Here is a 27,631-nt window from a genome sequence, read left to right on the forward strand (position 1 = left end):
CTATTATATAAATTGCATGTTATTATCTTGTTCATGCTGCCAGATGAGATTTATAAATGTATTTGACAAGTTTAAAATTTTTGGGAATGTCCATTTTTCAGGGGAGATTCTGCCAAAATTTCGGCGGAAAATCTCATTCCTTTTGTAAATGGGCCCGACATAGGTACGATGGCGAAATAACAGGATTTGTCCGGTTTCAAGAGAATTCGAGGCGGATCCTGTCAAGCCCATCTAATTAATGCATCTCTACCTTTGAATATCTACACATTAAACTCATGTTATTTGAAGTTAAAATTTGAAATATTAATGCCACGTTAATGACACTAAAAAGGACTTCAGAAGAAAAAAAAAAAAAAAAAGGATACTCAAAGTGATTACCGAATAAGTTATGAATTGATCACTATTATCCATTATACATTATGTTCCAACATTGTAGCGGTGTCACCTTATTTTTGTTCCTTCAATAAGAGTAAGGTCAACATAGCCTGCATTAAATTTATGAACGACAATAAGTTACTAAAAAAGCAAATATATTTCAGTTTGTCACCACTGAAGGATATAAAAGTCGGTCATACGTTATCGAAGTCCTTTCCACATTATGGTGGATCTCCACCGTATCTTAAATTAACGACCGGTCAAACACAACCAAAATAGGTTCAATGTTTCAATGGCATGCCACCAAATTTTCCTATCACATTCAGTACTGGTGTGCTGCACATAACCAGCGACCACCATGCAATCCTAAACTTGAAAAATGCCAAAAAATAAACTCATACGTCATTCAAAACCTCCCTAACATCAATCTCGCCCTTCATGAATAATTACTATATATTTTTTCACCAATATAAGTGTATAAACCTTTGTTAAGGTTGTAGGAACATGATGGTTTGAGAAAAAAGTCTAATTAGAGTTGTAGGAATGCATGTGGGTGTAGTGAGAAAATTTAATTTTTATTTTAAATGTTTTTTGTCCTTAACGGTAATTACGTACAAGAGTAAAATAGGTTATTCATGTTTAAAATTAGAATGAGGTGAAAAGAGCAAATAATGACGTGCAAATAAAATCACCATTTCTATTTAAATTAAGATTTAAGAAATGTCATCACATTTTCTATTTATATGTAAAAAAGATTTAAGTGAAGTTGTCAAAAAATTACAACAAAAAAAAAAATGCAATACATAAGTCAAATTTGGCTTGGGCCCATCTCGGCCCATTTAGTGAACCAGCATGAACATGATCCTAGCCCATCTCAGACCGAAATTAATAATTTTCATAAATGAACGAGTCTAACTATTAAATGGGCCTACTCTAAACGGGCTATACGGCCGGCCGTGGCCCTCTATTCATTGTTTTTTTTTTCTTGGTCGGTTTAGAACACGAGGCATATTGAACACGTTACAGTACATTGAGCAGAAGTAAAGGACATTTTTGCCATTTGTGGTTGATCAACACAAATGTGAGTTACTTTTGATCAATCTATCAGTAATAAAATGCATAATATAAAGAACCGTTACCCATTTAACCTAGGCTTGCAGAGGTAACAACTTTGAGATTCTTCAAATGTCCATCATCAATAGTAAAAAAGCTTTGTCTAGCCCAAACTAAGGTTACATACAAATGTCAAAGTACAAAACATTGCACCCACATTTGAGGTAATAAGAAAAAGTTTTCAGACACCCCTTTATTTAAAAGTAATTTTGTCTGTATACAAGAAACAAAAAAGTAATTTGGTAATTAAAAATTCGTCAAATTACATTTTGATCCCTATAATATCATTGATTTTCCACTTTGGTACTTGTTATTTCAATTTTGACAATTTTAGTATTCTAATTTTGTTTTTTTAATGATAAGCGATAGATTATTACTATTGTGAAAAAACTAATACAAAAGTGTGAACTCGTATCAAGGGCAAATGAAATTCCTTGATCACGAATTACAATCCTCATACAGCACATCAAAATTAAAATAAGGAGGTTCCTAAAACCAGTACATATAAGCCCCGATATGCAAGGCAAAGTGTGCTATACGGTGAGCCACACCATTGGCAGTATGACGAATATGGGTAAAACCTTCCTCAGTGGCATGTGTCAGCAAGCCCTTGGTATCCTCCACCATTAGTCCAATAACAGATCTATCTATGGAGTTACTTTAAAGTGCTGTAACAATCTGGAGAGCATCACTTTCAAAGACAACATTTCGAAAACCCCTTTCCATTGCCAATACTATACCTGTTTTACATAGCAATCAAAGTTTACAAGTCCAAAATTGTTATAATAATAATAAATAAATAAAAGATGAATTTCCCTAGTGTGGTCTATGTCAGTTGGTTGAACTCTTTCACCTCACTCATGTGGACAAAAGTTCGAAACTCCTAGACACCCAATGAATGTTTGTGTAAACTATCCTCAATCAATCACTTGTACTAAAAAAAATTGATTTTCATATTACCACATCGAATTTCATCTATGAATTTGACCACATTTAATATTGTCAAAATGAAAATTACAAGGACCATAGTGAAATTTTATTAGACTACAAATCCAAAAATGTCATTTGTCCTTCTAAGTGAGGAAAGGACGATTAGAAAATGAAAAGAAAATGATGTAATGAACTTGTTCATATTCGATCTCGCTTACTCATAAAGTCCCTACTTTTTTTCTTTTCTTTTATACTCGCTTTTCTCTTCTTCTTCCTTTCTGTTACAAGTAAAAGCCAAACTACTTTCTCTCTGACCGCCAAGATCATTCTTCTATCTAGGGCCTTCTCTCCGTATGGAGTCTATACGGAAGCAAGCCAGTAAGCTCAGGGAGCAAGTCGCAAAGCAGCAGCAGGTGCATATTATTATTGATTGCTCTAATCGTATGCTTTAACTTTTCGCTTTTCGCTTAAGTGCTTCTCTTGTCTTTGAATGTTAAGTAAGCTTAGCAACTAACTTCAATTTTTTTTTCTTTTTCAATTTTATGTTAACAAGACATTGGCTAAGTCAACTTTTTGTTGAACATTGAATTACCGCGGAGTTTTTGGTTTTGAACGATTCAAAGTTGGATTTTTTGTGTTTCCTACATGACAAATTTGTCAATTTTTTGTCTTTAGTGGAGGTTTTTGTGTTCTTTAGGGGTCATATTATGAAATTTCTTGGCTTTTTGGATTGTTGTGTCAAATTGTGTACATTGATACCAATTGATGTAGAACTAAGAACTGAAGTACAAAAGAGAAGTAGAATAAGAACAGAGATATGAAAGTAGGAAAGTTTATCACTTGATTCTCTGTTCAATATACAAATCTCGGAACTTGAATTACAATAAGTCCTACATATCTAATCAATCCCAGTGTGATAAAATTCCCAACATTAATAAACTAATTACATCCCTGAATTCTTATAAACAAAACAAAACAAATAGGTAAATCCCTAATAGAAAGCAACTAAATTAAAAATAATTCCCATCTCCTGCTTGTGGCTATAAAATCTACACACTTTTATTTTTCAAATTCGGAGGCACTTACAAACCCATTGTTTATTGCATGACACCTATCTTATTTGTTCTGTGAAGAATTTTGAAATTTCTTACCAGATCTATGTTATAGGTGATCAGTGGTATAGTACTCTCCCTGGACTGTGTATACAAAGCATGGAAACTAACTAAATTTTTCATTACGAGAAACCCGGAGCACTTTTCTCTCTGTTTAGATGCTCTATAGAGATATTTATTGTGACTTTAAGTGAAATAGATGGGATATTGGGACATTAAGTTGGAATTGTTTCACAAATAAGTAGTGGTAGAAGGGTAAACAAGTTGTGATAAATTGGAGGATGGGGAGGGTAGTTTATTGAGAGTGAGCAAGGAATCATGAATGACGTGATTGTGATAACATCTTTTGATTTCTGTCTGTGCAATGTCGCATTTTGCTCATTGTTATGGACTGGACTTGCATGTGGGAGGGGGTGCTAATGTGTCTGAAGCTGATATTTCCTATCTGCTTAAGCTTTGTGGACAAGTTTTCAGTCATATGTTAAGATTGTAGTGTTGAATATGTTGCAGGCTGTATTGAAACGGTTGGGAACCTTAGGTAATGAAGCTGTTATGATTGATGAAGCTGAACTTCTGTGCCACCAAAATCTTCAAGATTTATATAATTCGACGAGGGCAGCGAAGGTAAAGTTGTCATGCCGCTATGAAGTTGGCTTTTTCTTTGCTACTGGTTCATCGTATTTCATGTCACTAATGAATTATGGGATGCACCATCTGCTAATGCATCATCAGTGGTTTAATTTTTCCAAATTCTAACGATAAGATATGTTACCCAGCATTTTCAGCGGAGTCTTGTTCGGGGAGTTGAGGCTTTTGTATCGATCAGCTCAAAACAAATGGAAATAGGTGACAATGCTTTCTCTAATTTACTGCATTTGGTTCATTCTACAAGTCTAGTAGTTAAAATTTCATCTTAATAATTTAGTGAGAAAGTTAGCCGAGGATTGCTGCAAATATGGAGCTGAAAATCAAAGCACTAGCACTCCTCTAGTGATAGCTTCTGATTACTTCGGTACTTCATATAATTCAATTGAAGAGGAGAGAGATATATTTCTTAAGATCCTTGGTGAGCAGGTAATTTCTTCACTGTTTTTATGTTTTATTTCTTTATTTTATATTTATAAACATTGGACAAATCTCAGGATGTGGCCCTTGAAAATATGACGGAAAGCTTCATAATGTTTTCTTGAAACCAACATGCCAATATAATTTCAGTCTGTATTTGAAAATTATGTACCATTTTGGGAAGAAAATTTATCTGTGCCATTTTTGTATGGGTGACTCTGGTTAGCTATATAAGTGATGATTTTGTTTTGTTCCGTTGGAGATGCATTGGACCATTGGGCTACCCAACTGGAGGTAGCACTCTCACATCTCACAAACTCACTCAACCTTAGTGCAGGCAGTATTATTCCAGGCCTTTTGCACGATGACAAGAGGCTTTACCAATTGAATCTACTCATAGTTTTTAAGAGGCTGAACTTACCAAAATTTAATGTATCATTTTCTAGTTTCTTCCATTTTTCCTTTCGTTTTGGTTTATAATCATGTTACAGGATTGAAATTTGTAGGTTGCTGAACCTTTACGGGCGCAAATAACAGGAGCTCCTTTGGAGGATGCTCGTCACTTGACTCATCGTTATGATAAACTGCGTCAGGAGGTGGAAGCCCAGGTATATCTTGATGTCACTTCCTGTATATAATGGTCTTGGAACATGCTTCTGCTTAGTGAATAAATAATTATCTTCTAATCAGGTGGCCGAAGTATTGAGGCGTCGGCTGAAATCCAGGGGCTCTGTATCTGCAGAGAGTTCTCTGAAGCTTCAGAATGCAGAAGCAAGATTGACAGAACTTAAATCTACAACAGTGGCACTTGGGCGAGAAGCAACTGCCGCAATGTTGTCAGTTGAGGAGCATCAGCAACAGATGACTTTCCATAAGCTTTGTACCATGGTATTGTTACTAATTTTTTGTGAGAACTGCACATGCTGTTACATCTTGGTTGCCACTTATGGATATAAATAGATCTATTCTCTATGTGAAAGGCTTATTAATGTAATAGCTGTTATGTTGATTCCTTGAAGATTTTATATGATTAATGTGCCTACAGTCTCAGTAGCCTAATTTGCTGCCTCCTCTGTACTGTACATTTTTAGATTTTTATTTTAGATTTTAGATTTTTTTGTTTTGTTTTAGTACAAGATATGCATTCACTGAATTCATAATTTTTGCCCAAATACCTGTAGAAAGTTTTTATTTATTTTTATAATCCATAAGTAATTACTATACGTTATTGTAGGTGTATAATTTTTAGTTCCCAAATAATAAGAAGATGAAGTTGAGTCCTGAAAAGTATCTGAAAATTAAAACATATTTCAAACATAATGGCTTTACTGAATGATACTTTTCATGCTCAATATATATGCATACGGAAACTAGCATTGTTGATAAACTAGTTTCATTGAATAATTTTTGCATCGTTGTTAGCAATTTTAACATCATTTCATTACAGCAGAATCATTGTGCACTACATATTCACCATGCAAATTCTTTTTCTTTAACAAATTGGTTTTTGAAGCCGTTATAGTTTTTCAAAACTCGAGAGTTAAAATCTAAAACCCAAGCCCTAAGCCTTAAGCCCTAAGCATCGTGTTTTGGTAAAAATTGATTCAACATTTGAACAGTATCAAGGGGTGGTCGAACATCGTTGGCATCTGGCCATCTAATTTTTCATTAAGGAATGCACTCTATGTATTTATATGTATATATGTATTTATTCAGTCTGCTTCTCGATTGACACTCACTAATTGATTGGCACGTGCGACCATTTGGTCTGCACTTTATGATTTTCCTGAAGGTTTTTAGGAACAGGCAAGCTTGTTTAGGTGATTATCCAATGACAGAGCTGTGTAATCACTAATTTAGCGCATCTCATTATATTATTTTTATACAATTTGAATTTGTATATCTATCTTGTGGCAAAGGTTAGACTTTGGAAGGGAGTAATGAGTTCTTTTAGCCAGTCTATTCGTCTCTGTGACTTCTGCCCTTCTATATCATCTGTTGGAAATTTGTAGCCTTCTTTGGTTAGAATTGGTTCATCTAAAACATGGGAGGGTATACTGGTGCTTTGGAAGTGCACTGGCTTTAATTAAGGACAAGCTTTTGGAGGGTCAGGACTATATGGGGAAGGCAATGTTTTGCAGGTGTTTGGATGGCCATATATTTTTAACAATTCTTAAAGGTTGAGCATGTTGTCGTAAATTATGGATGCACCGTCTTCTTAGTTATCCTTGTGAGGGACTCATTATCAGTTTCTCATGATCTTGAAAGACGTAGTAGCTGGTTAGAAGTGTTCCTCCAATCTTTTTGGAGGTCATGTTTCCAATATCGCCCGTTGATGGTAATCCTACACGATTGATTTTTTGCTCTTAGTATATTTTATGAGTGAATCCACATTTAATTAGTCGTTCTACTTCCGCTTCAAAAAATTTCCTGACTGTAGTTTTCATAAGATCATTAGGCCAATTATTCGTCCCAACTATGTCTCATTGCTTACCTTTTCTTCTCTATCCAAACTTTTTGTTGCCTATTCCATGTTTTGATCACCTAATTTTGTCAATCATTATGACATCTATTCCTTCTTTTCGTGTATCATAGGACCTCACAAGAAGAAGAGGATTGGTGATGCATCTGAGTGGGATGCTTTTTCCTTTCTTGATGGTGGCCTAAAATGGTGCTATTGTTCTTTAACCATACGGTCTTTTGAACAAATGGTATTGTTGGCATATCCGCTGTTGCAGCCCCTTTCAGTTAGTATATATGAGTGTTTCTTTTTGGCATAACAGCTTGGAACATAAGTTCTTTTTGGCAAGAACTAAGTTGCAATTACATAGGCAATCTAATAATAACCGTGGAATAAATGAACAGTAATAATAATGAAATCCTAATGCCTTCATAATAAAAAGTTAACTAAAGAAGTCTAATTTCCAGATTTTCCCTGTGCCTGAACTCCATTCAGAGAGTTAAATCAACAGTACCAGGCTAAAATATTTCATGTCATTGTAGTTCCTTTGATATCTTAGGAATTGCGTCATTGTGTTGCTAAATGAGTTTTGGCTGTCATTAAACAAGTTCAAATTCACAACATCTTATCTCAGATTATGCACCTGTTTTAATCTACTATTTTGGTTTATATTTTGACGCACTTGAGTAAATAGGGAAAGTCTTCGTCACATATTAGTGGTTTTCTTTCTCCTTTCCTTTTAAACGTTTACTAGTTTAAACAACTTTTGCTGTTTCAGCCCCACAGAAGTTTCGACCACCTTGTAGTGCTGAAAGTAAGGAAATGTTACATGTAGTCTCTACAATAGCATCAATTCATATGTACAATTCTGAATAACTGTTATGCTGGAATCGTATGATTCCTTTGTGTTGAGCACAACGGAACTGGTGGATCAACTATCTAGTGATGGCCTGTTCAGCAATGCCTCTAGAAGTGTTAAAAAAACGCTTTCAGATAACAATAAATGCCTTTCATATTGTTTGGCTGGAATATTTTAAAGTGTTTTCTGGGTTGTTAAAGCATTTGTTTAGTGCTTTCAGGAGAAGCACCTATCAAGAGCTTCCTCTAGAAACATTTCCAAGTGCATTTCTAGGAGCACTTGGAAGCTCGATGTACTTCTGATAAAAATGCTTAAAACAAAAGCCTTTTGAGCAGAAGTAATTCTATAGAATCACTCCAAATAGGCCCCAAGGAAGCTAAGAAAAATACACAGGAGCATATGATTTCTGGTTTTTCCTATATACTGAAAAATTAATTTGCACTTGAGAATGGAGAGGTGAAAAAGGAAGGTGAGAGAGCACAAGAAAGCTATCTCTTGACAGCACCTATGGCTTATAAGAAGGAAAGGAGAAGGTTAAAGGTAGAATTGATAAGGTTTTTGCGTGCCACCATCACTTGCACTTGCACATTCATCGATGCCATTGCTGCTCACCATCAGTCTTTTTTGGGGCCACAATTGCACATTGTCAGAGCAATAGATGAAATAAATATCTTCTTTACTCTAGATACTTCACTTTAGCTGGAGAGGGCAAGTAGATTAAATGAGAAAAAAGGGCTTATCACACCACGGGAAAATAATTCATCTGTCCACTAGCAAAGTTTCTGATTCGAAAAGTGTTTTAATGCTGATATTGGAGAAATTTATTTCTCAAACTTGTGCAAAGCTCTACTGTCAGAAATTCTTGCTAGATGTATCTAAATTTATAACTGTAATGCAATGGTGCCCCCAGTTCTTGGTGGATTTGTCGTAACTGTGATTGTTCTTTATACTAAATTTGGCTGGATACTGGTAACTTATTGTATTTTGCTCCTGATATTACACTTGTGTATTTGAACCTAGTAACTATATTCTGCAGGTCGATGCTGAGAGATCTTATCATCAACATGCTCTTGCTATTTTAGACAAGCTACATTCTGAGGTGTGCATTATGTAGCCTGGATCTGCACCTTTTTATCATTATGTTCTGTTTTCTTATCTCTTTTCTGTACATGGAAATTTATGACTCCTGCATTCTTTTAAATGGTTAGATGATTCTGGAAAAACTACCAAAAGAATTCTCATCACAATCTGAGAAAATGGATCCTGATACTAATTCAAATAGGTCTGATGATCATGGACAACTTTACCAGGATGACACTTTCTTCATTGCAAGAGTAAGGCCTTTGAAAAACTTGAAATTTGATTCCCCACATCCTAAAGAAACTGCTAATGTGCTAGTCATTTCTCACAGTTTGTGAATTTTTGTTGCCTAGAAGTATAGGCTGATAATTATTCATTTAGAGTGATTGTTGGGCATTAGCCTAAATTAAGTCAATTAGCTTAAATTAATGTCTGATTGTTTTATTAGCTTAAGTTGAGCCTCCTTGTCTAATTTGCTAAATCTTGTTTTTGGCCAATTCTGATTAGCTTAATTCAAGGCAAATCTTTAGAGCAGATTTTGAATCTTGTCGTACAAGTTTTTCTTCAAGATCGTAAAATGGTATCCATTTTATTTGCGACAAGCTGGAGTTACTGATTATTAGTCATTTTAGTTAATGGCATTTGGTCTGATTGTTTAATTTTCTTATCTTTCAGGCTTATTGTTAATGGCAATACAATGATTTTCCTCTTATCTTCCCAAATTTTGTTTTAAAATATTTCCTTATTGAATGATCTGACTTCTCTGAAAATATAAATTTGTTAGTTGATCTACCTTGTTTTTCTCTTGTAATTCTGAGTTTTCACGCCTCTTAATTTCCTTACTTCATTTTGTAGGCTATACACCCGTTTGATGCTCAAGCAGGATGGAGAGTTGAATCTAGCAATTGATGATTATGTTGTGGTTCGTCAGGTACCATAACCTCCCTTAATTTAGTTGTTGCTTATGCATTGCTATCAGCATAAATGTGGACTCTTTTTTTTTTTTTTTTTTTTTTTTTTGGGTGAACCACATCCTAATTGTTATGAAGTCCATCTCACTCAATGGAAATTAGTTCACCACATCCTAGTAAAAAGTAAAATTGGTCTACTTTGTAAAAACTCAGTCACCCACTCTGAAAATTGCCGGGATTAGTAGTGTGTGGAACAGAAAGAACTAAATGGAAAATTAGGTAGGATCATTTTCGTATCATTATTTGGATATGAAATAGGAGGAATGATGACTTATAGTCGGAGTGGCTTGTAGCTTAAGTGGTTAAGAGTATTTATGGATGGAGTGACATCTTCCATACTCCACTTTTATGTTTTATGTCTCAACTCAGCGAAGGAATATGGTGTAGTGGAGGCGTCATATAAAACATTTTTGTTTTTTTTTTTCCCTTCTATTTTACACGTTTAAAACGAAAGGAATTATAATCCTTTATTCTCCATTATTTTCTAGTAGTGTTTTTAATTTTTTGCGTATTTTCATTATGGATGTTATAGGTGGGCCCTAATGGGTGGTCTGAAGGAGAATGTAATGGCAAGGCCGGATGGTTTCCATCTGCATATATAGAGAGGCAGGAGAAAGCCCCTTCGGCCAAATTAATGTAATTACAATTTCATTCCCACACCTCCTATATAAATATTTTTTCGGATATGAACCTACTATATAAACTTGGTATAAACTGTATATACCAATATTTTTAATGTATAATAATAGTTTTATTTGGATGAGGTACTTGGCTCTTTCAGCTAGCCTAGCATGGTGCTGTGCAGAAAAAACAAATGATATTTTTAGTGTAATAGTGATGTGATGTAATGTGCGGATGTATCATGGATTTTTATTTAAAACATAATATATATTTTTTACTATGGCCATTCAAACATGTTCTCAGGTTGTGTTATTTTGTTTGTTTCGGTTTTAATTATTATTATTATTTTGATGAAATGGGGGAGGGGAAAAATGAACTGTGTACCGATGTTGAGAATTGTTTTGACCAAGTACTTGGGGTTGATTCCTCACCCCCCAAAAAAATTTCATAAAAAAACCTTTTATATTTTTTTAAAAAAGAGTCCGATGATGATTTTATACAAGCTATAGTCTAAACTACTTGAAATCAAATTAATCTACAAAGTGGGGAACTCTAAATTCGGTAGAATAAGGTAGGTTCCACTCTCATGCCACGTGTTCTCATGTATTTTCTATGTTTTTTATTTTTTATTTTTTTGGGTCAAAATGTTTTTTATGTTTTGGTCTTATGTTCATCTTGCATCTAGTACTGCCTAATTAGACAAACCTTGTGTTGTTTCAACTTTAGCTAATTCCCCGTATTTAGCCAACCATGGGCACACTTCCTCGACCAACTATCTTAATGCACATCTGCTAGACCAACAATTGAATTCTTTATGGTTAAAGAATCTCTTTCTAGTTGCTCGGGCACAATTAAGAGATTCTCTAGAAGAAATACGAACTATGGGAGCCTTATTTTTTTGATTGTAGGTTGTAAACCACTCACTACAAGTTCCTGATAAAAATATAAAATAAATAAAATAAAATACCCTACAAGTATTGGTTGTATTGTATTATCTACATGGTCGGCCCATCTCCCTCTGTTGATGCGCTATTTAAGGGGCTAATAAGGGCTGGGCATGGTTTGGGTTGGTTTGGTTTTGGACTAAACTCAAATCGAACTGAGACTTCGGTTTGGTTATTTTGAAAACCGAAATCAAATCATAATTGATGAAAACCGACCACTTCGATTAATCGGACTTGGTGGTTTGGTTTGGTTTGGTTTCGGTTTTTTGGCTTTAGAGAGAGAGAGAGAGAGAGAGAGAGAGAGAGAGAGGAAATAAAAGCAATGGAGAGGAGAAGAAAAAAAAGAGAGGGAGAGATGGAGAAGAAGAAGAAGAAGAGGAGAAAAAGAAAGGAGAGAGAAGAAGAAGAATGAAAAAAGAAGTGCGAGACGGGGAGAGGGCGTGAAGACATATATAAGAAGAATGAGAAAATTAAAATAGAGAGGGATTGATGAAGACAAGACAAATGGAGAAATTGAGAGAAGAAAAAGAAAAGATTGAAACTATGTATTATATATATATATATATATATATTTTCTTAAATAATATTATATATAATATTTTTTAATATCTTCAGTTTGGTTTGGTTAAACCGTGAGTTTGAATATTACAAACCGTAAACCGAACTATATATTTCGGTTTAGTTTGGGTTCAAACCGATGACCCAAAAAAAATGAAAAAAAACCAACCAAACCAAATCGATCAGGTTTGGTTTGGGCGGGTTGGCTAGATTTCGGGTCCAAATGCCCAGCCCTACTAATAACATATGCAAAATGAATAGCCAACGAAAATCATATTTGCTAAAAGGCGGACTAAATAATAAAATTATGAGTGTCCTTTATCAATGAAATTCGGTTCATCCGATTTGAACAAAAAAATAATAATAAAATTATGGAACCGTAATACGTAAAATAAACTCACTCCACAATTCCTTTTTCATTTTACATATTCTGTCAAAAAGTAAAACCAGCATTAAAGCAGATTTAAGAATTGAATTTGTACAGAAGGGAAACATAATATTACATAACAAACAGGGGCCATAGGCACTACAATACTTGACTGGTTATTGTCATGAAATCATATTTTACAAAAATGGCATAAACAAGAATCATTTCTGGAGCGACCACCTTCTATTTATATAAATATCATATACACTTAATTTTGGGTAACAAAAGGCGAGAGGAATTACAAGATAAAGAAAGAAAAAGAAACACTAAATAAAAGACTCCAACAGGTGGAATTATTTTCCATCCGCATGCAGAGACGAGTCTGAACGCATCCGAGCAAAATGAAGGCAAGACGAGCAAATTACACTCAGAATCTCATTGGTCATGAATAAGATGCTTGGCCATGTAGACAACAGATGGTACAGGCCGCCTTCTAAATACCACTAATCTGCAGAAAGAATGAACGAATCGAATGGATAATGTACCTTTGCAGATTCTGAGTCCCTTTCACTGTTTGCATTACATATGCCTGACATGAGATGAGACCAATGTAGATGCAAATTCTGACTTGCCCTGCCTGCATAAAGCTTTTTTAATCAGAGCTGGAATCGTAGAAGTCACTTGGGCATGGTGTCATGACCTCAGATTCAAGCACCTGGACCACCCTATGCATGGAGGGTCGATCTTCGGAAGTTGAAGAAACACATTGAATGGCAACGGAGAGCAAAGCATCAAGGCTTTCAGCTTGCACCCCCTCGCACTGTGGATCAACAATGTCTCTTTGCCTATTCTCTGTGACCAGAAAATTTAACTGCAAAGGGCGTTATAAATAGATTAGAAGAGTTGACTCATGGTGGAATTCACAAAATCATATTAGGAGGACCATTAAGGAGGTAGTAGCTCCAAAACTTTCACATAAGATCTACTTGACTGCAACAATCAATCAAAACCCACAGCATTTTCATTTTCTTTCTCTCACCTATAATATTGAACAAGAGGAGTAATTGCTTTCCAATAGTTGATGTGGATATGCAGCCAAATTTAGAGTACACAATTTGCACAGAATGTCACCACTAGATCTAACTTCGTATCAAAAAGCAATATAACCACAAGAAAAAGATCACTTTCTACAGAAAACACAAGTAGAAAAGAGACATACCCAGCCAACAATGTTGAGGCCCTTCTCAATGAATGATGCATCTGTGGGTCGTTTTCCGCTCAACACTTCAAGCACCAGGACCCCAAAACTATAAACATCAGTCTTCTCAGTTGCTCTGCCACTTTGCATATACTCTGCCAATGATGTCAAGTAACTCAGAATGTATATAAACGTAAGATAAACTACATTTTTACTATTTCAGAAAGAATTTCCTGCAAATAGACACCAGAAACTTTTCCACCCTTTCAGCTAACATAGACACATTTCATCTATTATAAGCAGCTGATTTGGAAACCCATACATTGCCAGACACCTCTAGTTTGAGGTGTTGTATGTGAAAATGAACACATTATAATCGTGCTTGTGGACTAGAAAAATATGTTTCTAAAGCTGGACACAAGGGAATGCTCACTCTATCCAACTCAGATATGAATCCGTAGTCTTTCATTCTTTGGAAGAAATCACCAGGTCATTTTGTTGATTATGTGATTATTCCTTCGGATTCATTCTCAAAGAAATTCTGTATCATCTCAAACAAAGCAACACAAGGAATACATTGTGCACACTCTTTTGTATGTCATGAAAAGTCTTTTGTATTTTCTTATTTCAATAAGGAGCATACTTTCAGTAATAGAAAAAGAACAGTACAGTACACTAAAGGGACAAGTTCTCCACTGAACTAACTAGACCACTCATGTAAAGCTACAAACAGATCTAGACATCAAAAGATTGCATGACAGCAGTCACAATGACAACTAAAATATAGCAGCACCCCAATTATAAAAAACTAACCAGAACAAAACTATCTGTATAACTCTGAAGACACAGCCGAAAGGAAATCCCAAAACGAATTCTATCCCACAAATGATCCACCTCCTCATCCACTGCTCTCTCAAATATCCTTACATTCCTATCCATCCATACCACCCAAAAAATTGTCATCGCAGAACATTTCTCACACACCATGACCATCTCTTCTCCACCAAACTTATATCCCTCCCACAATAAAACCTTACATGAAGCTGGAGTATCCCAACTCACTTGGCTTCCCTAATCAATCTTTTCTCCCCCTCTAGATAAATATATTTTTTCTTTTAAATCCAGAAGAGGTTTCACTAAAAGCTCACTCAAATGGGATAAAAAGCAATTGAACACGTGTTAATTCTGATGGTGTGACACCTTCAGTTTGCAAATGACAAATTTCCAGTTTTTCGGGGATGAATGGAAATTTGGGAACTTAGTTTCAGAAACTGTTGCCCCAAAAAATTACAGTGACAGCGATTCTGCTGTTTGGTCAAGGTTGCAAGTGAATAGTCAAAAGTCTAGTAGTTGGTATTAAAAGAGAAAGTTGGAATCTCTTACGGGCATGATTGGGATGTTGTGGAAGGTCAGCCTATAAGTACTTCGGTTGTCTTTTAGAGGGAGAAACCCCAGAGCTTCCAGTTTACACGTCCCCATGGTTTGGGACAATCCAAAGAAGGTTGGATAGTTGGAACAGCGGCTTTTTATCTCAGAGCAGGAGGCTTAACTTGGTTCAACCAGATCTGCAAGTCTACCAATTTACTACCTCTCTATGTTTTGGTTACCTTGCAAGGTGGCAAACAAAAACAAAAAGCTTATGCATGATTTTTTAAGGAAAGGGTATGGATGAAGGAAAGATAGATCACTTAGTGAATTAGAATGTTGCATCTCATTCTCAGGGCCAACAGTGGCTTAGGAGTGCTAAACTTGCTCAACAGAAAGATTGGCTTTTTCAGATAAGTAATTGTGGAGATATATTCTAAAGTCACATTCTCTTAGGCATTCAGGCATCCGGAGTAAACATGGTTTGCGTGTCAATGGGTGGGGCTCTAAAGTGGTGGTTAAGAGGCTCCATTTACTGTCCACGGAGGGGCATTTATCACAGATTTTTTGTCTTAGAGTCTATCCTTTGCTCCATATTGGGAAATGGGGAGAGGATTCATTTTTGGGAAGATTTTTGGATAGGGGAGTCTAACCTTTGCTCTTATTCTTTCTTTTTTTGTTTTTTTTGTTTCTAAAGAAAACAAACTTCATCGAGGAAAAGAAAGAGTACGAAACAGAGGACAAGGTTTCCTCAGACCCAACGAACCTAACAAATACTAAAATTTAAAACAGGCACCAAAAGACTTGCAACAAAATGCAGACTACCATGACAATACTCTAAGGCCACAATTTTCCAATCCCACAGTATACGTGAAAAAGAATAGTCCCTAAATTCTCGAGAAACTGGAGCCCATAAAGTAGCCCAAAATCAGACTCTCTCCCACAAATTATCCACTTCCTCCTCTCTAACATCGTAAAAATCCTTCTACTTCTTTCCACTCAAACTACCAAAAACAGCCGTCACATCACACCTCCCAAGCACCATCCCCACCTTCCCTTTGAATAACAGATGCCTTGAAAAGGATTTACAAGAGAATCCTGATGACTCCAAACACCAAATTTTCCTATATTTTCTTGTTGCTTTGAGAGAGCGGTCTAAGACATTTGAGGTAGCTAGACTGAGCTGGGTGATGCCCTGTGCTTGTGATTACTTAATCATTCAGGCATTGTGCTTTCAGTGGAAGAAAGAAGGCAGAGGTCCTGCAGTGTGCGGTAGAGATTTTCTAGTAGTGGTTTCCTTATGGAAAATAGTCAAATTCTGGGCTTCACTATGGTCATTTCTTATGAATTCAGAGATACTCTGTTCCTCCTGAACATGAATTGGTAACCCCCATTCCTAGGATATATTTACATGTTTGTGGTTTGGCAGCTTTTTGGATGTTCTGTTTTAGCTTTTAGTATTGTTTTGATGATTACTATTCTTGTTTTACTGCTTAGGATTCTGTCAGGATTGTTCTGTGGTTTTGTTGTTACTTGGGAGTTCTACTGTGTTAATCTGTTGTTCTGGCTCTGTATAGGCTCTCTTACGCAGCTTGGCTGCTCTATTTGGGTGTTTAGTTTAGTGGACTGCTGCTTCACTTTTGTTTTATTGCGATTCTGTTGTTATAACCAAATCAGCTTACTGACCAAACAAAAAAAGCGGGTCTTGACCTCACCAGCTTTTATGCACCGCAAATCGTTTTGGTAGTGTGTGAAAGTCTGTTCTAGGTCAAAATCCTGATTACTGTTTTCCAACTACTGTGGATCTAGTCAATATAAGAATTCAGAATATAAGAATTCAGTTGAGAGCTCAGCATATTTAAACAGGAAACTCTAGTCAAATTCATATTGCTTACCTGGAGCCAAATAACCAAATGTTCCAGCAACAATTGTCGTAATGTGAGATTCTTCGTCCTCCAACAGTTTGGCAAGTCCAAAGTCAGATACTCGTGCCTCAAGATTTCCATCAAGCAAAATATTGCTTGACTTTATGTCTCGATGTATGATCCTAGGTGAGCAATCGTGATGCAAGTAAGCCAGGCCTTTTGCTGCTCCCATTATGATATTCAAGCGTGCATCCCAGTCTAGCTGCTCAGATCTTTCTGTGGAATGCATTACGGAATATTATTGTTCCAAGGGTTTATTTCTACATAACAAATATGTATAATGTGAAGGAAAAAATTTGTACAAAAGCAAGAAACAAAAAGGTCTCTGGTAAAATGAAAGTGATGTTATGAAAATTAGGATTACTGATCAACTTTGGTAGGACAAAGTGCAATTTTGGATCTCATTAGTCATTATTGGATTTGGTTTTGATTATAGGAATTCCAAGGGCTGCTGTCTCTGAAGATTTTATTTAGCTTGCTTTGATGCAACATCATTTTGCTATCAGTTAGCAAGTTGATGGTGTTAGGTTTTGCATCCAAGGGACAGCTTCTTCACCATATCTTCACCAATTAAGTTAATTCGTTAAGTTTTGTTTCTCGTTTGGAAGCAATAGCAACAAACAACCTAATAAAACAAAAGCTTAAAACATTGAATATGATGGAAAAATATAGCAGCATTATTTTCTACAAAATGCACTTGATCACTAATAACTTACCCAATTCCTCATTTAGTTACATGGTATTTCATTGTTCTGAAAATCAAATTACTTATATTTGATGTCTATGACATGCATGTGTTTTAACATGTTATTAAGGAATACAGGAACTGTACAGACACGGTTGATTTATCAACTATTAAGGTGATTTTGGGCCACATTTTATGCTCCTTGTTATAAGAATGTTTGAAGCACAAAATTTCCATTGAAGTGGAAATCCTGAATCGACGAATGTACCATACCGTACACTAAATATTGAGCCTGATAAATGATGCATATCCACCTGATGGAGATCATGATGCGTGTCTATTCGAAACCTCAATAAAAAGACACCACTGTCCTTTTGTTGGACAGTCTTAAATATTGAAATAGTTATATGCATTACTTCTTTTTCTTTCTTTTCCTTTTTAACAAAATATATATTCCAATCTTAGTTTGCCTTCTAGGGGTTTTCTCTCTCTTTTAAAAAGGATTTTCTTTCAACTTCGTTTCCTGGATTCTAATTCATGTTTAAATAACTATATTATTACATTAAACCAGATGCACATGTAGCATGTCAAAGCAATAAAGTTAAACACAAGAAAAACATCTCACCATGAAGAGCTTCATCAAGGCTTCCACCAGATAGGAAATCATAGATTAACAACTTTGATGTAGGAGAATTGCAATATCCCCTTAAATTCACTAGGTATCGGTGTTTTATACTTCCAAGAATTTCTAGCTCCCTTTCGAAAAAACGATCAAAACCCTCATTCATCTTTACAATTCTTTTTAATGCAAATAGATTGCCATCATCCATTGCAAGCTTGTACACTGTTCCAAAGCCCCCACAACCAATTATGTGTTCCTCATTCAAAGTCTCTAATTTCTTAATTATGTCTTTAGATGAGTATGGCAAATCTCCATGAAACATTACAATTGATGCACCTGAAGTAACAAAGTGTTAGTAGAGATATCGGTCCAGGAACTCAAGATTTGCTACATGTAAATCAAATATAACCCATAAAATAGCTAGGAACAGTACCTCCACTAACATCCATTGCGAGACCTTTACTGTCATGTTTACCAAACTTTTTATAAAGAAAGCAACCCCAGAAACACATGAGAGCCACCAGAAGAAGTGCACCCACAGTTGCTGATGCACTAATAAGTAGCCGACCAGAGTATTTCTTCTTTCCACCTTGATTTTGATCTACAATGGGTTAAATACAAAACATGAACACCATAAGGTTTTAAACATTTTTAATTCTGTAATAATAGAAATTCTTTCACTTCCTAAGGATTCTCTGGATATTCACACACATTGCACCCATCTATTTCACTTCGAAGGAGGTTTACCTGAGTTTGGAGATTGGGAATTTGGTGGAGATTCTCGAGGGTCATCTTTGCATATAGTACTGATTTGTTTCCCACACAAATCACGATTTCCATCAAAGCTGCAATGAAATGTAGCAATTGACTATTTAAATAACATGGGAATCTTTAGGGACCACATTTCCATAGTTCCATATAAATTGTCAGTAACTGTGGCAAGATAGAGATCTTAAGAAAGTCTATCAGAGTAGACATTAGATGGGCAATAATATGATAACAATCCCTTTCCATGTTGATCATTCATCACTTTTACATTAGAAATATTTCACCCTACTGGAAGATTAAAGATAAAGGACATAGGAATGTAAAGAGTGTGAAATGAAGTAGACAGCATACGAATCATGAATAAGTGAGAACTGTACGCTATCAAATAGCTTCATGATGACCCAGAACACATAAACTTCAGAAGATGAGCTGTACTTACGAGCTTTGAGGTAAGGTGGTAAGCATGCCATCAGATGGTATTGGTCCAACCAGAAAATTGTTTGACACATTGCTACAGAAAGTCAAGATTCCATTGATCAATAAAATAGATCAAATTTCCCATGTTCAATAAAGCACCAATTATCAAGTTTGGATATAACTAAAAAGAATGAGGCACTCACAAAGTGACAAGCTTATCCAACTTCCCTAGTGACACAGGAATATTCCCACTGAGAGAGTTACTTGAAATATCTCTGTAATTTAAGAACATAGAATAGTGATGAGTTCCACATTGTAACACCAAATGCATGAGAATAATAAATCTACTGATTCGATAAATTGGACTTCATGCTTTCCAAGAATATTTCAACATCATAATCATTTGCATCATCTGAAGTTAATATGTGCGAGGAATTAACAACCATATCATGCATATTATTTGATGAGGACATCTATGGTTTACAAAAGAAAGAGATGGAGGAGGAAGTCATTTAATTTGGTCTTTAAATCTGGCAATTTTTTATTCCTGCAATTAGTTTCTAACTTGTTCTCTGAGTTTTCCAAATTTTAGTAAGATATTTAAGTTTTCCAGATTTTAGTAGGATTTATAAGTTTTCTATTTATATAGGTTAGAATTTCTGTTTTAGCAAGGGATTTTTTTATCCTATTGTCTCTAGGTTTTAGTTTGCTATATATACCCCCATGTAATTCTTTAAAATTCAGTTGTTGAGATATAAAGAAAAGCTTATTTTCCAGAGATTGGTGACTACTTGGTGTGAAGCCAAACCTCTGGACTGATTCCAGACCTATCCCTTTAGTTCTATTTTCTGTTTTCCGTTGTTTCCGCTTCCGCTAAACTACCTAAATACTCAATTCACCCATATCCTACATCATTATTGCTTCTAATAGGTTTATTTCTTCCAAACATTTGTACAAATATTATAACTGTTGAATAAGCTATAGCATTCAAAATAAAAAATAAATGCACATCATAGGGCGACATATGAGAGCATTCACTAACTACAATGGTATAATATGAAACTCGAAATTTTATACATAAATATGTTAATCAGTATAGTATTTACTGTCTCATTGTCACATCCAGTGATGATAAGTTAAATACTTTTGTTAGCCATAACCGCAGACAACAGATCTACAAAATAACTTGTTTAAAGCTATAAACTCTTAACCCATATAGAATTAGTTAAATGAAGTAAAGGACACTATAAACGAAGATTGCTGCCCCAGCTTAAACAGATAACTATTTAAATTTCCCCGAGGTACATCTAGAAAATTTTACCTGGCAGGTTCACTAGATTAAAATGTACAAATAACTAGATGAAGAATCAGGCAACCCTTTCATCTACCATATCCATTTCATTTGATGAGTGAAGAAAACTCTTATTGCTCCTAGTTCTGGTTCCACTTTAAAGTGATTCATTCCTTATCTTTACCATTTCATATCTTTATCGATATCTAAGCAGCTTAGTTGTCTTGTGGTAAGCTAAATAAACAGCTCTATAGTAAAACTGTATACATGAAAACATCAATGCATGTACAGTGCGAAATTTAACTTCTCCTGCATATTGCTTTAAAAGACCGTGAATTAAACAAATTTATCATTACAATGAAAAACAGTTGTTAAACAAGAAAGCATAAGTTATTAAGAAATCTCACGCCTACAGGATAACAATTTGGTCCTGGGATGTTTATTTGATATCTTTCAAGCTACAATCTTACAATGGATGCATCACCTTAGTTATCAAATTTAAAACTAGGAAATACGAAAAGCATTTAAAAGGATATAAAAAAAAAATTAACAACATTGTTAGAAACAACTCACAAATATTTGAGGTCTAAAAGCTTTCCCAATTCATTGGGAATTAATCCACTTAAGTAATTACCCTGCAAGTATCTGTATGAACAAAATAAACTCAACTTCAGCAGGAAACAAACAGGATTACTCGGTATGAAAAGGAAATGTGGATAAAATACAGATATAGTTTGGAAATTTTTCTATTGACAATCAAAGAAAACAAATTGTAAAAGCTGCAACTTATAACTTAACTTTCAGAAATAAGCAAAATTACTCAGTTCAGAATGAAACACAGATAAAATACAGATATTTCTATACAAATTGTTAAGCTACACCTAGGACAAGCTATTCTTGTCACAAGCTAAATGAAAGATGCTACGAGGAAAAACAATACTAAGAAGTGAAAGATAGCACTGCTGCTTTTAAATATGAATATACTAGAACAAAAACAACACTAGTATTAAGCAAACAATACATACTAATATAAGTAAAGTACTCATACTTGAGTCAGGTTTAACCACACATGAAACAGTTCCAAGGGATCCAAGGAGGTGGATATATCTAATAGAGACAATAAAAATGCATGACAAGGTCATATTCATAGCACAAATCAGTCCATTTCAGGTGAGTAATTTCATTTAAGTTCTACTTCTTCAAAGGTTAAATGCAAAGATTTACGTCATCCATGTATTAACATAAGCTGTTAAGAATACCTGAAATAACCTAAAAACTTTGGCAAAATTATTGAGAGATGAAGACAACTGAACTAAGCTTTCCACATGGTCAAGGAGAACAGTTTCACAACACATTAAGAAATAAAAGAGTGATTAGGATTCTTCAATCATTTTCACTTCCAAATCCGAAATCATATTGATTGCCCTCACCCTCAATAGGTTACCCTTGCCATCCTCAACTTATTCACTTTTCTACCGAAGGTAAGCTACAAAACAACTTTGTTATCCTATTCTCTAATCCATTTCACCACTGTTCTTTTGCCTCCATGAAATTTCCTCCTTCATCACCGTCCTCAAAACAATTCCTAAGATCAGAACTTCCCTTCTCAACGCCTCACCAACACTCTTTCCCCCTCAAGAACATCCAATTTCTTGATCCTATTCAATTGCACTATTCTAATGAGAAACAAAATTTATTGAAACACTTAGAAAACTCCGACAAAACCTACAGAGCACAAAATGTTCACCTGAAAGCAGTTCCAACAGTGGACAGAATACAAGATGTCCACCAAAAATATATTTAAATGAAACAATTCCCTAGTGCTTGTTTTGATGAGTTTCAGACAACTATGCCAGTATGGTGAAATCTGGTTATAAACTTACTCATGATAATCACACTGTATATATTTGCCTCTCAAAGTAAAATTGCAGCAGCTATTGTGTGTGTTCATGACAAGTGATTCACTGGGGTGATGCTTAAAAGTTGAAAATGTTGAAAACTCGCTTAGCTAATGAATTTGAGAGAGATTCGGAGACCTAGTCTTCATATCGAAGTTGCCAGATCAGGAAAAGGCATATTTCCAAACAAAATGCATCTTCTTCAAGATAGGCGGATGGTAGGATGCAAACATGTTGATACTCAAACTAAGCTGGTCACGTTTATGAGGAAGGTATCAAAAGCTTGATTCTTTTCAGACACATGTCCTCTATATCTTACGTTGCGAGTGTATTCAGCCAGTTTATGCATGCAGCCTATTCTCCGCATCTAGATGTAAGTTTTCACATGTAATAATTGAAATATGCTCCTGGAGAAGATTTTTATTTTCTAAGCATGGACACTTAAAGGTGGAAGCATACACAGATGTTGAGTAAGTTGGTTCTGTTGATGATAGAAGGTCCACTTTAAGTTACTACACCTTTATTGGAACCTTGGTAACCGGAAACTAAGAAACAATCAGTGGTTGCGAGGTCAAGTGGAAAAACAGAATCTTAGGCTATGGTGTATTGGATTTCTTAATAGCTGTGGTTACAAATATTGTTCAAGGAATTGAGTTTTAAACAAGTTCCTATGACACTTTATAGTGATATTAAGCCTTCAATCGGTAAAGCTCTATCAGATTGAAAATGATAGGACTAAACGTATTAAATTTGACAAGAATTTCATCAAGGAGAAATTAGATGCCGGCATAATTTGTAAAATGCTGTCATGACGGAAGATATTTTTCTTGACAAAGGAGCATCCCAAGTAAAGTTTTTCATTCAACTTTATGCAAATTGGGCATCTGTAATCTATACACCACCTTGAGAAGGAGTGTTGGTATTACTAATTTTTATTGTTAAGGGTTTACCAAATTGACAGTTAATATGTCTATTATATGATTTCAAGGTTCACTCACAGCCAAACAAGTTAAAATACTTAGTTAACTAATTCAAATCTAAAGCCATCAGTTATTCAAATCACCTTATCATATGATATCCAGAAAACAAAAGGAGTCACCTTTTTAGCAGAGATGGTAAAAAAATAAAAAGAAAACAGTTAAAAGGATGAGCACATATCTATTATTAAACAAATTCTCTTTGTTGAATCACTGTATATAATGATCTCCAACCAACTAATTGGAAATATGAACAACCATCACTCAGTAGTGAACATAAGAACACTTTACAAGATAACAATTAGTGCAGGTGAACTTACATTCCCTGCAACTCCGTGCAATTCCCCAGATCTGAAGGAATAGTCCCATAAAAGTTGTTGTTATGAAGAGCTCTACAACATAATACATCATTCATAGAATCAGTCAGAGGAAGACATTTTGATATATCAAAGATACATCAACTACCAGAAAAGCTATTATATTTCTCAAAGATACATACAAAATCTTCAGCTGATCTAACTTCCCAAGGTCGGGTGATATGGATCCACTCAACTTGTGACCAGCAAGACTCCTGCCAGATAAGTCATGAGAAGCAAACTTATAATTGCAAGTAACAATTTTCATTCTTATGCAAAAAAGAAATTAGGTCTCGATAATGAATTATAAGGTCTATCCGGCAATGGACCAAGGAACAAAAGCATGCCCCACTGCACTTTCTCCGAATCCAGAAGAATAACACTGAAGGGAATGTCTCTAAAATGTCAGACAACGATGCCCGAAGAGAAGCTATGACCTTAATTCTATCCTAAGTAAATCCACCTCTTCAACTTGCATTCAAAAACTCCCTTATTTCTTTTCGATCAGACAGTCCATTGAAGAGCAAAAGTCGCACACTTTCAAAAAGTCACTGCTTTCTTGTTATTCCCTACTAACAAAGTATCGTACACGAGATCAAACCACAAAATGTCAAACATCCCCAATAATTGAGAGTATACTTGTCTAGTGAAAGAACAATGTTAAAAGGTTTGATGAACATTCTCCCCTTTTTTTACACATTTGACACCAATGTGGAGATAAACACACAAGTCTTTTTTTTCTTTCTAATACGAGACAAGACCTTATTAAAAAGAGCAATGATGCATTACCAGGGACAAGATGTCCTCTAAAGCAAAGAAAAAACCAAAACCATCCACACAAATATCAAGAAACAAGTGTTAGTTCGATATGCATATAAAGTGACACAGAACATAATTATAGGTATTCAGAACTCACAAGTAGATTACTCTCTTTGTTTTCTTATCACATTTCACTCCTTTCCAATTACAAGGATCGGGATCTTCTGGTCTCCATTGAATAAGGATACCATCTGAACTAACAACTGCTGTCCTGAAGCTTAGAAGTGCCTCACCTGCAAATTAGAAACAGCATTCAATATACCAACCATATCAGATTAGGGCATGTCTGTCAGTCTAGTAATACACAAGAATAGACTACTTTTTCAGATTAAGTAAACGTACACACTACTACGGGCACATTCTTGGAATAACTTGTGTGATTACCTGATTAGTGTTTCTAACCAAACTTCACATAGGCTATACATCAGCAAATAAAAATAAAACAGCATATCCATTATTTCCAAGGTTTTGTTTTGATGGTAAGAAGTCAGTTGATATTTCTTCATTAGTTATAATATTTGGCATGCCTCAAGACAACTCAAAATTAAGTAGAAGAAAAAGGACAAGAGAGAAACAAAAATTTGTCAAATTACCATCACGACTGATAGCTCTGCATTCGTTTGTTATTATGTAAAGCAGTAGAATGTAAAGAAGCCAGGGTCCACTCCATTTCACCAAAAAGATGCCCATAGTGGCACTGGTCAAGCATAATAGAGCAACTATAATTCATCTGACACGCCAAGCTTTAAAATGCTTCCCTCTAGTTGATGATGACATCCAGCAGCCGGAAATGCAAGAAAAAGGAAGCCTGGAGTCTAACAGTAGAAGCAACACAAGAACCTCATTCAAGAAAGTGACCAAAGCATTTTAACATTTGTATGCATTTTTCTGTGTTTAATAGCGGTTTGAAATCGGCCAAAAAAAGTAGCCATTTGAATGTATTATCTTAGATTTAGCAAATACAAATTACTATTTATAAATTGTCATATGTTCAGTCCAGATCTATACTATATCACATGTTAGGAATCCTTCAAGCTTCCTAAAAAAACACAAAACAGTTTCCATTAATGTGTTGGAAAATGAAAAATAACTGAAGATGGCATCAGGTACAATGGAAATTACTATACTCACGGTAAGCAATACAGCAAAAGTGCATCCACGAACTAGCAAAACAGATACATCAGACAGATAATAAACAACCACATTTAAAAAGATCTAGGAAAATGCTGAGTATCATACCATTTCAAAGCTACCCTAGTTTAGAGTGCGGATGACAAATCATTTCAACCCTACCCTCTTGTTCTCCCATTTTACCTTCCGGTCACCAACTAAGCTCTTTCATAACCCCAAAACTTAACTATAATGACCATGATATACTTCATTTCCAACCCAACAAAACTCATACAATAAATTATTTTATTAACGGTAAAACACAAGTCTTTGCATATAGACCCATTGTGTGCCAAACTATCTAGGTTGGATTTACATGCACATTTAAAACGATATGTAATTTACTATAACAAGCTCATAACTGTCAAGGATTACAAAAGCAAGTCGAATAATAAATGCAATTAGTAAACCAAATAACACATTGAATTTATCTTCAAGCGAAGAAAGAACTCCACCCAAGAAAAATCTTAAGCACCATCAATCATTCTTTCATTTTTTTGGTCAAATTAGAAACTTCTCAATTACTCATTCCAAGTCCACTGCCAGTCCTAACAGCTAAAACTTAGTGAATTAGACCATTAATACATTTCCATACACTTCAACATAATCGAAAATAAATTGAAGTAGCTAGCATCGCATAAATTAAAGCAAAAAGAAAATCTTGAGCTGAAATTAAGTGAGATTTACCGAGAAATGTGAAAGATGAAGAAGCAGCTGTTGGTTGTGATCGATCTGAGAGAGAATGTAGACTGAGCTGTGAAACGAAGAAAGAGCAGGAAAGGCCAAAACGCCACCGCACTAGTCTCCCCCTTTGCTGAAGTCTCTGAGATTTGTGCCTACGCCAAGAGAGAGAAAGCTAGACGAGAGAGAGAGAGAGAGAGAGAGAGAGAGAGAGAGACAGAGACAGAGAGAGTGTGTCCGTGAGAGAGAGAGAAAGAAAGAGAGAGAGAGAGAGAGAGAGAGCAGTGAGAGTGAATGTGTGGAATTTAGATGCTCTGGAAATAAACAATTAAAAAATAGGGCATTAGGGGAAAGTGCTTTCGCACGTGCCTACGCTGACCTTCCATACATGCCCCCGACCGACACCCAACATTGGAAACCCCCAAGAAAAAATAAAAAAATAAAAAATAAAATGATTGGCTCTCCTACAGTTCGCTATTTTACAGTGGAGTGGAGTGGACCGTTGAACGGTGCACAAAAGTTGTCATGCATAATTTCTCTTGGTGGAAAAAGTTTCCAGCATTTATCCGGTTCCTTCATTTACTGGAAGATTTGGTTGAGTTTGGCCTGGTTCGGTTCGGGTTCATAATCAACCAAACTCATTTATATCAGCAATAGTTTGGCTAAACCGTAATTAATTTTTTATAAAATCGGTTTAATTTGATTTGGTATATCGCCATCTTGGTTCGATATGATCAATATTCAATTTTTTTGACACAAATGCACAACTCTACTTCCAGGTCCCCACTTTTAACTACATTCTTTAGTTTAGATTATGTGTAGAAAAGATAAATAATTCTTTTCGGCTTTGTAAATTTAGTTTGTCATATTTTGTTTTCTTAAACCAAAAAAAAAAAGAAGTTGCTTATTTCAATGAGAGAAGTTTCGCTCATCAATTTTTTTTGTAATAGTACTAGAATTATCACCAATGCTAATAGGCTCCATAAATGAATGATCTTGTAAG

The 27,631-nt window shown here is 35.2% G+C and overlaps 2 protein-coding genes across 2 annotated transcripts; one reads left to right on the plus strand and one right to left on the minus strand.

Moving 5' to 3' along the window:
* Nucleotides 1–2,646: 2,646 nt before the first annotated feature.
* Nucleotides 2,647–10,879, plus strand: LOC103336710 (SH3 domain-containing protein 1). The gene is given in 11 exon segments (XM_008239810.2): nt 2,647–2,831; nt 4,041–4,154; nt 4,307–4,376; nt 4,456–4,604; nt 5,102–5,203; nt 5,286–5,483; nt 8,952–9,014; nt 9,124–9,249; nt 9,851–9,877; nt 9,879–9,926; nt 10,499–10,879. Coding segments are annotated over 11 exon segments (1,065 nt in total). The 5' UTR covers nt 2,647–2,771; the 3' UTR covers nt 10,607–10,879.
* Nucleotides 10,880–12,564: 1,685 nt separating this feature from the next.
* On the minus strand, nt 12,565–26,942 carry LOC103336711 (LRR receptor-like serine/threonine-protein kinase FEI 2). The gene is made up of 14 exons (XM_008239811.2): nt 26,635–26,942; nt 25,371–25,592; nt 24,875–25,010; nt 24,102–24,173; nt 23,923–23,994; nt 21,301–21,372; nt 19,640–19,711; nt 19,459–19,530; nt 18,999–19,096; nt 18,685–18,852; nt 18,255–18,587; nt 16,915–17,160; nt 13,676–13,809; nt 12,565–13,327 (listed from the first exon to the last, which is right to left on the minus strand). Exons 2-14 carry the CDS (start codon nt 25,465–25,467, stop codon nt 13,109–13,111), a joined length of 1,791 nt encoding a protein of 596 aa, XP_008238033.2. The 5' UTR covers nt 25,468–25,592; nt 26,635–26,942; the 3' UTR covers nt 12,565–13,108.
* Nucleotides 26,943–27,631: the final 689 nt, after the last annotated feature.

The sequence above is a fragment of the Prunus mume genome, linkage group LG7 (genome assembly GCF_029339155.1).
Source record: "Prunus mume cultivar Tortuosa linkage group LG7, ASM2933915v1, whole genome shotgun sequence".
NCBI lineage: Eukaryota > Viridiplantae > Streptophyta > Magnoliopsida > Rosales > Rosaceae > Prunus > Prunus mume.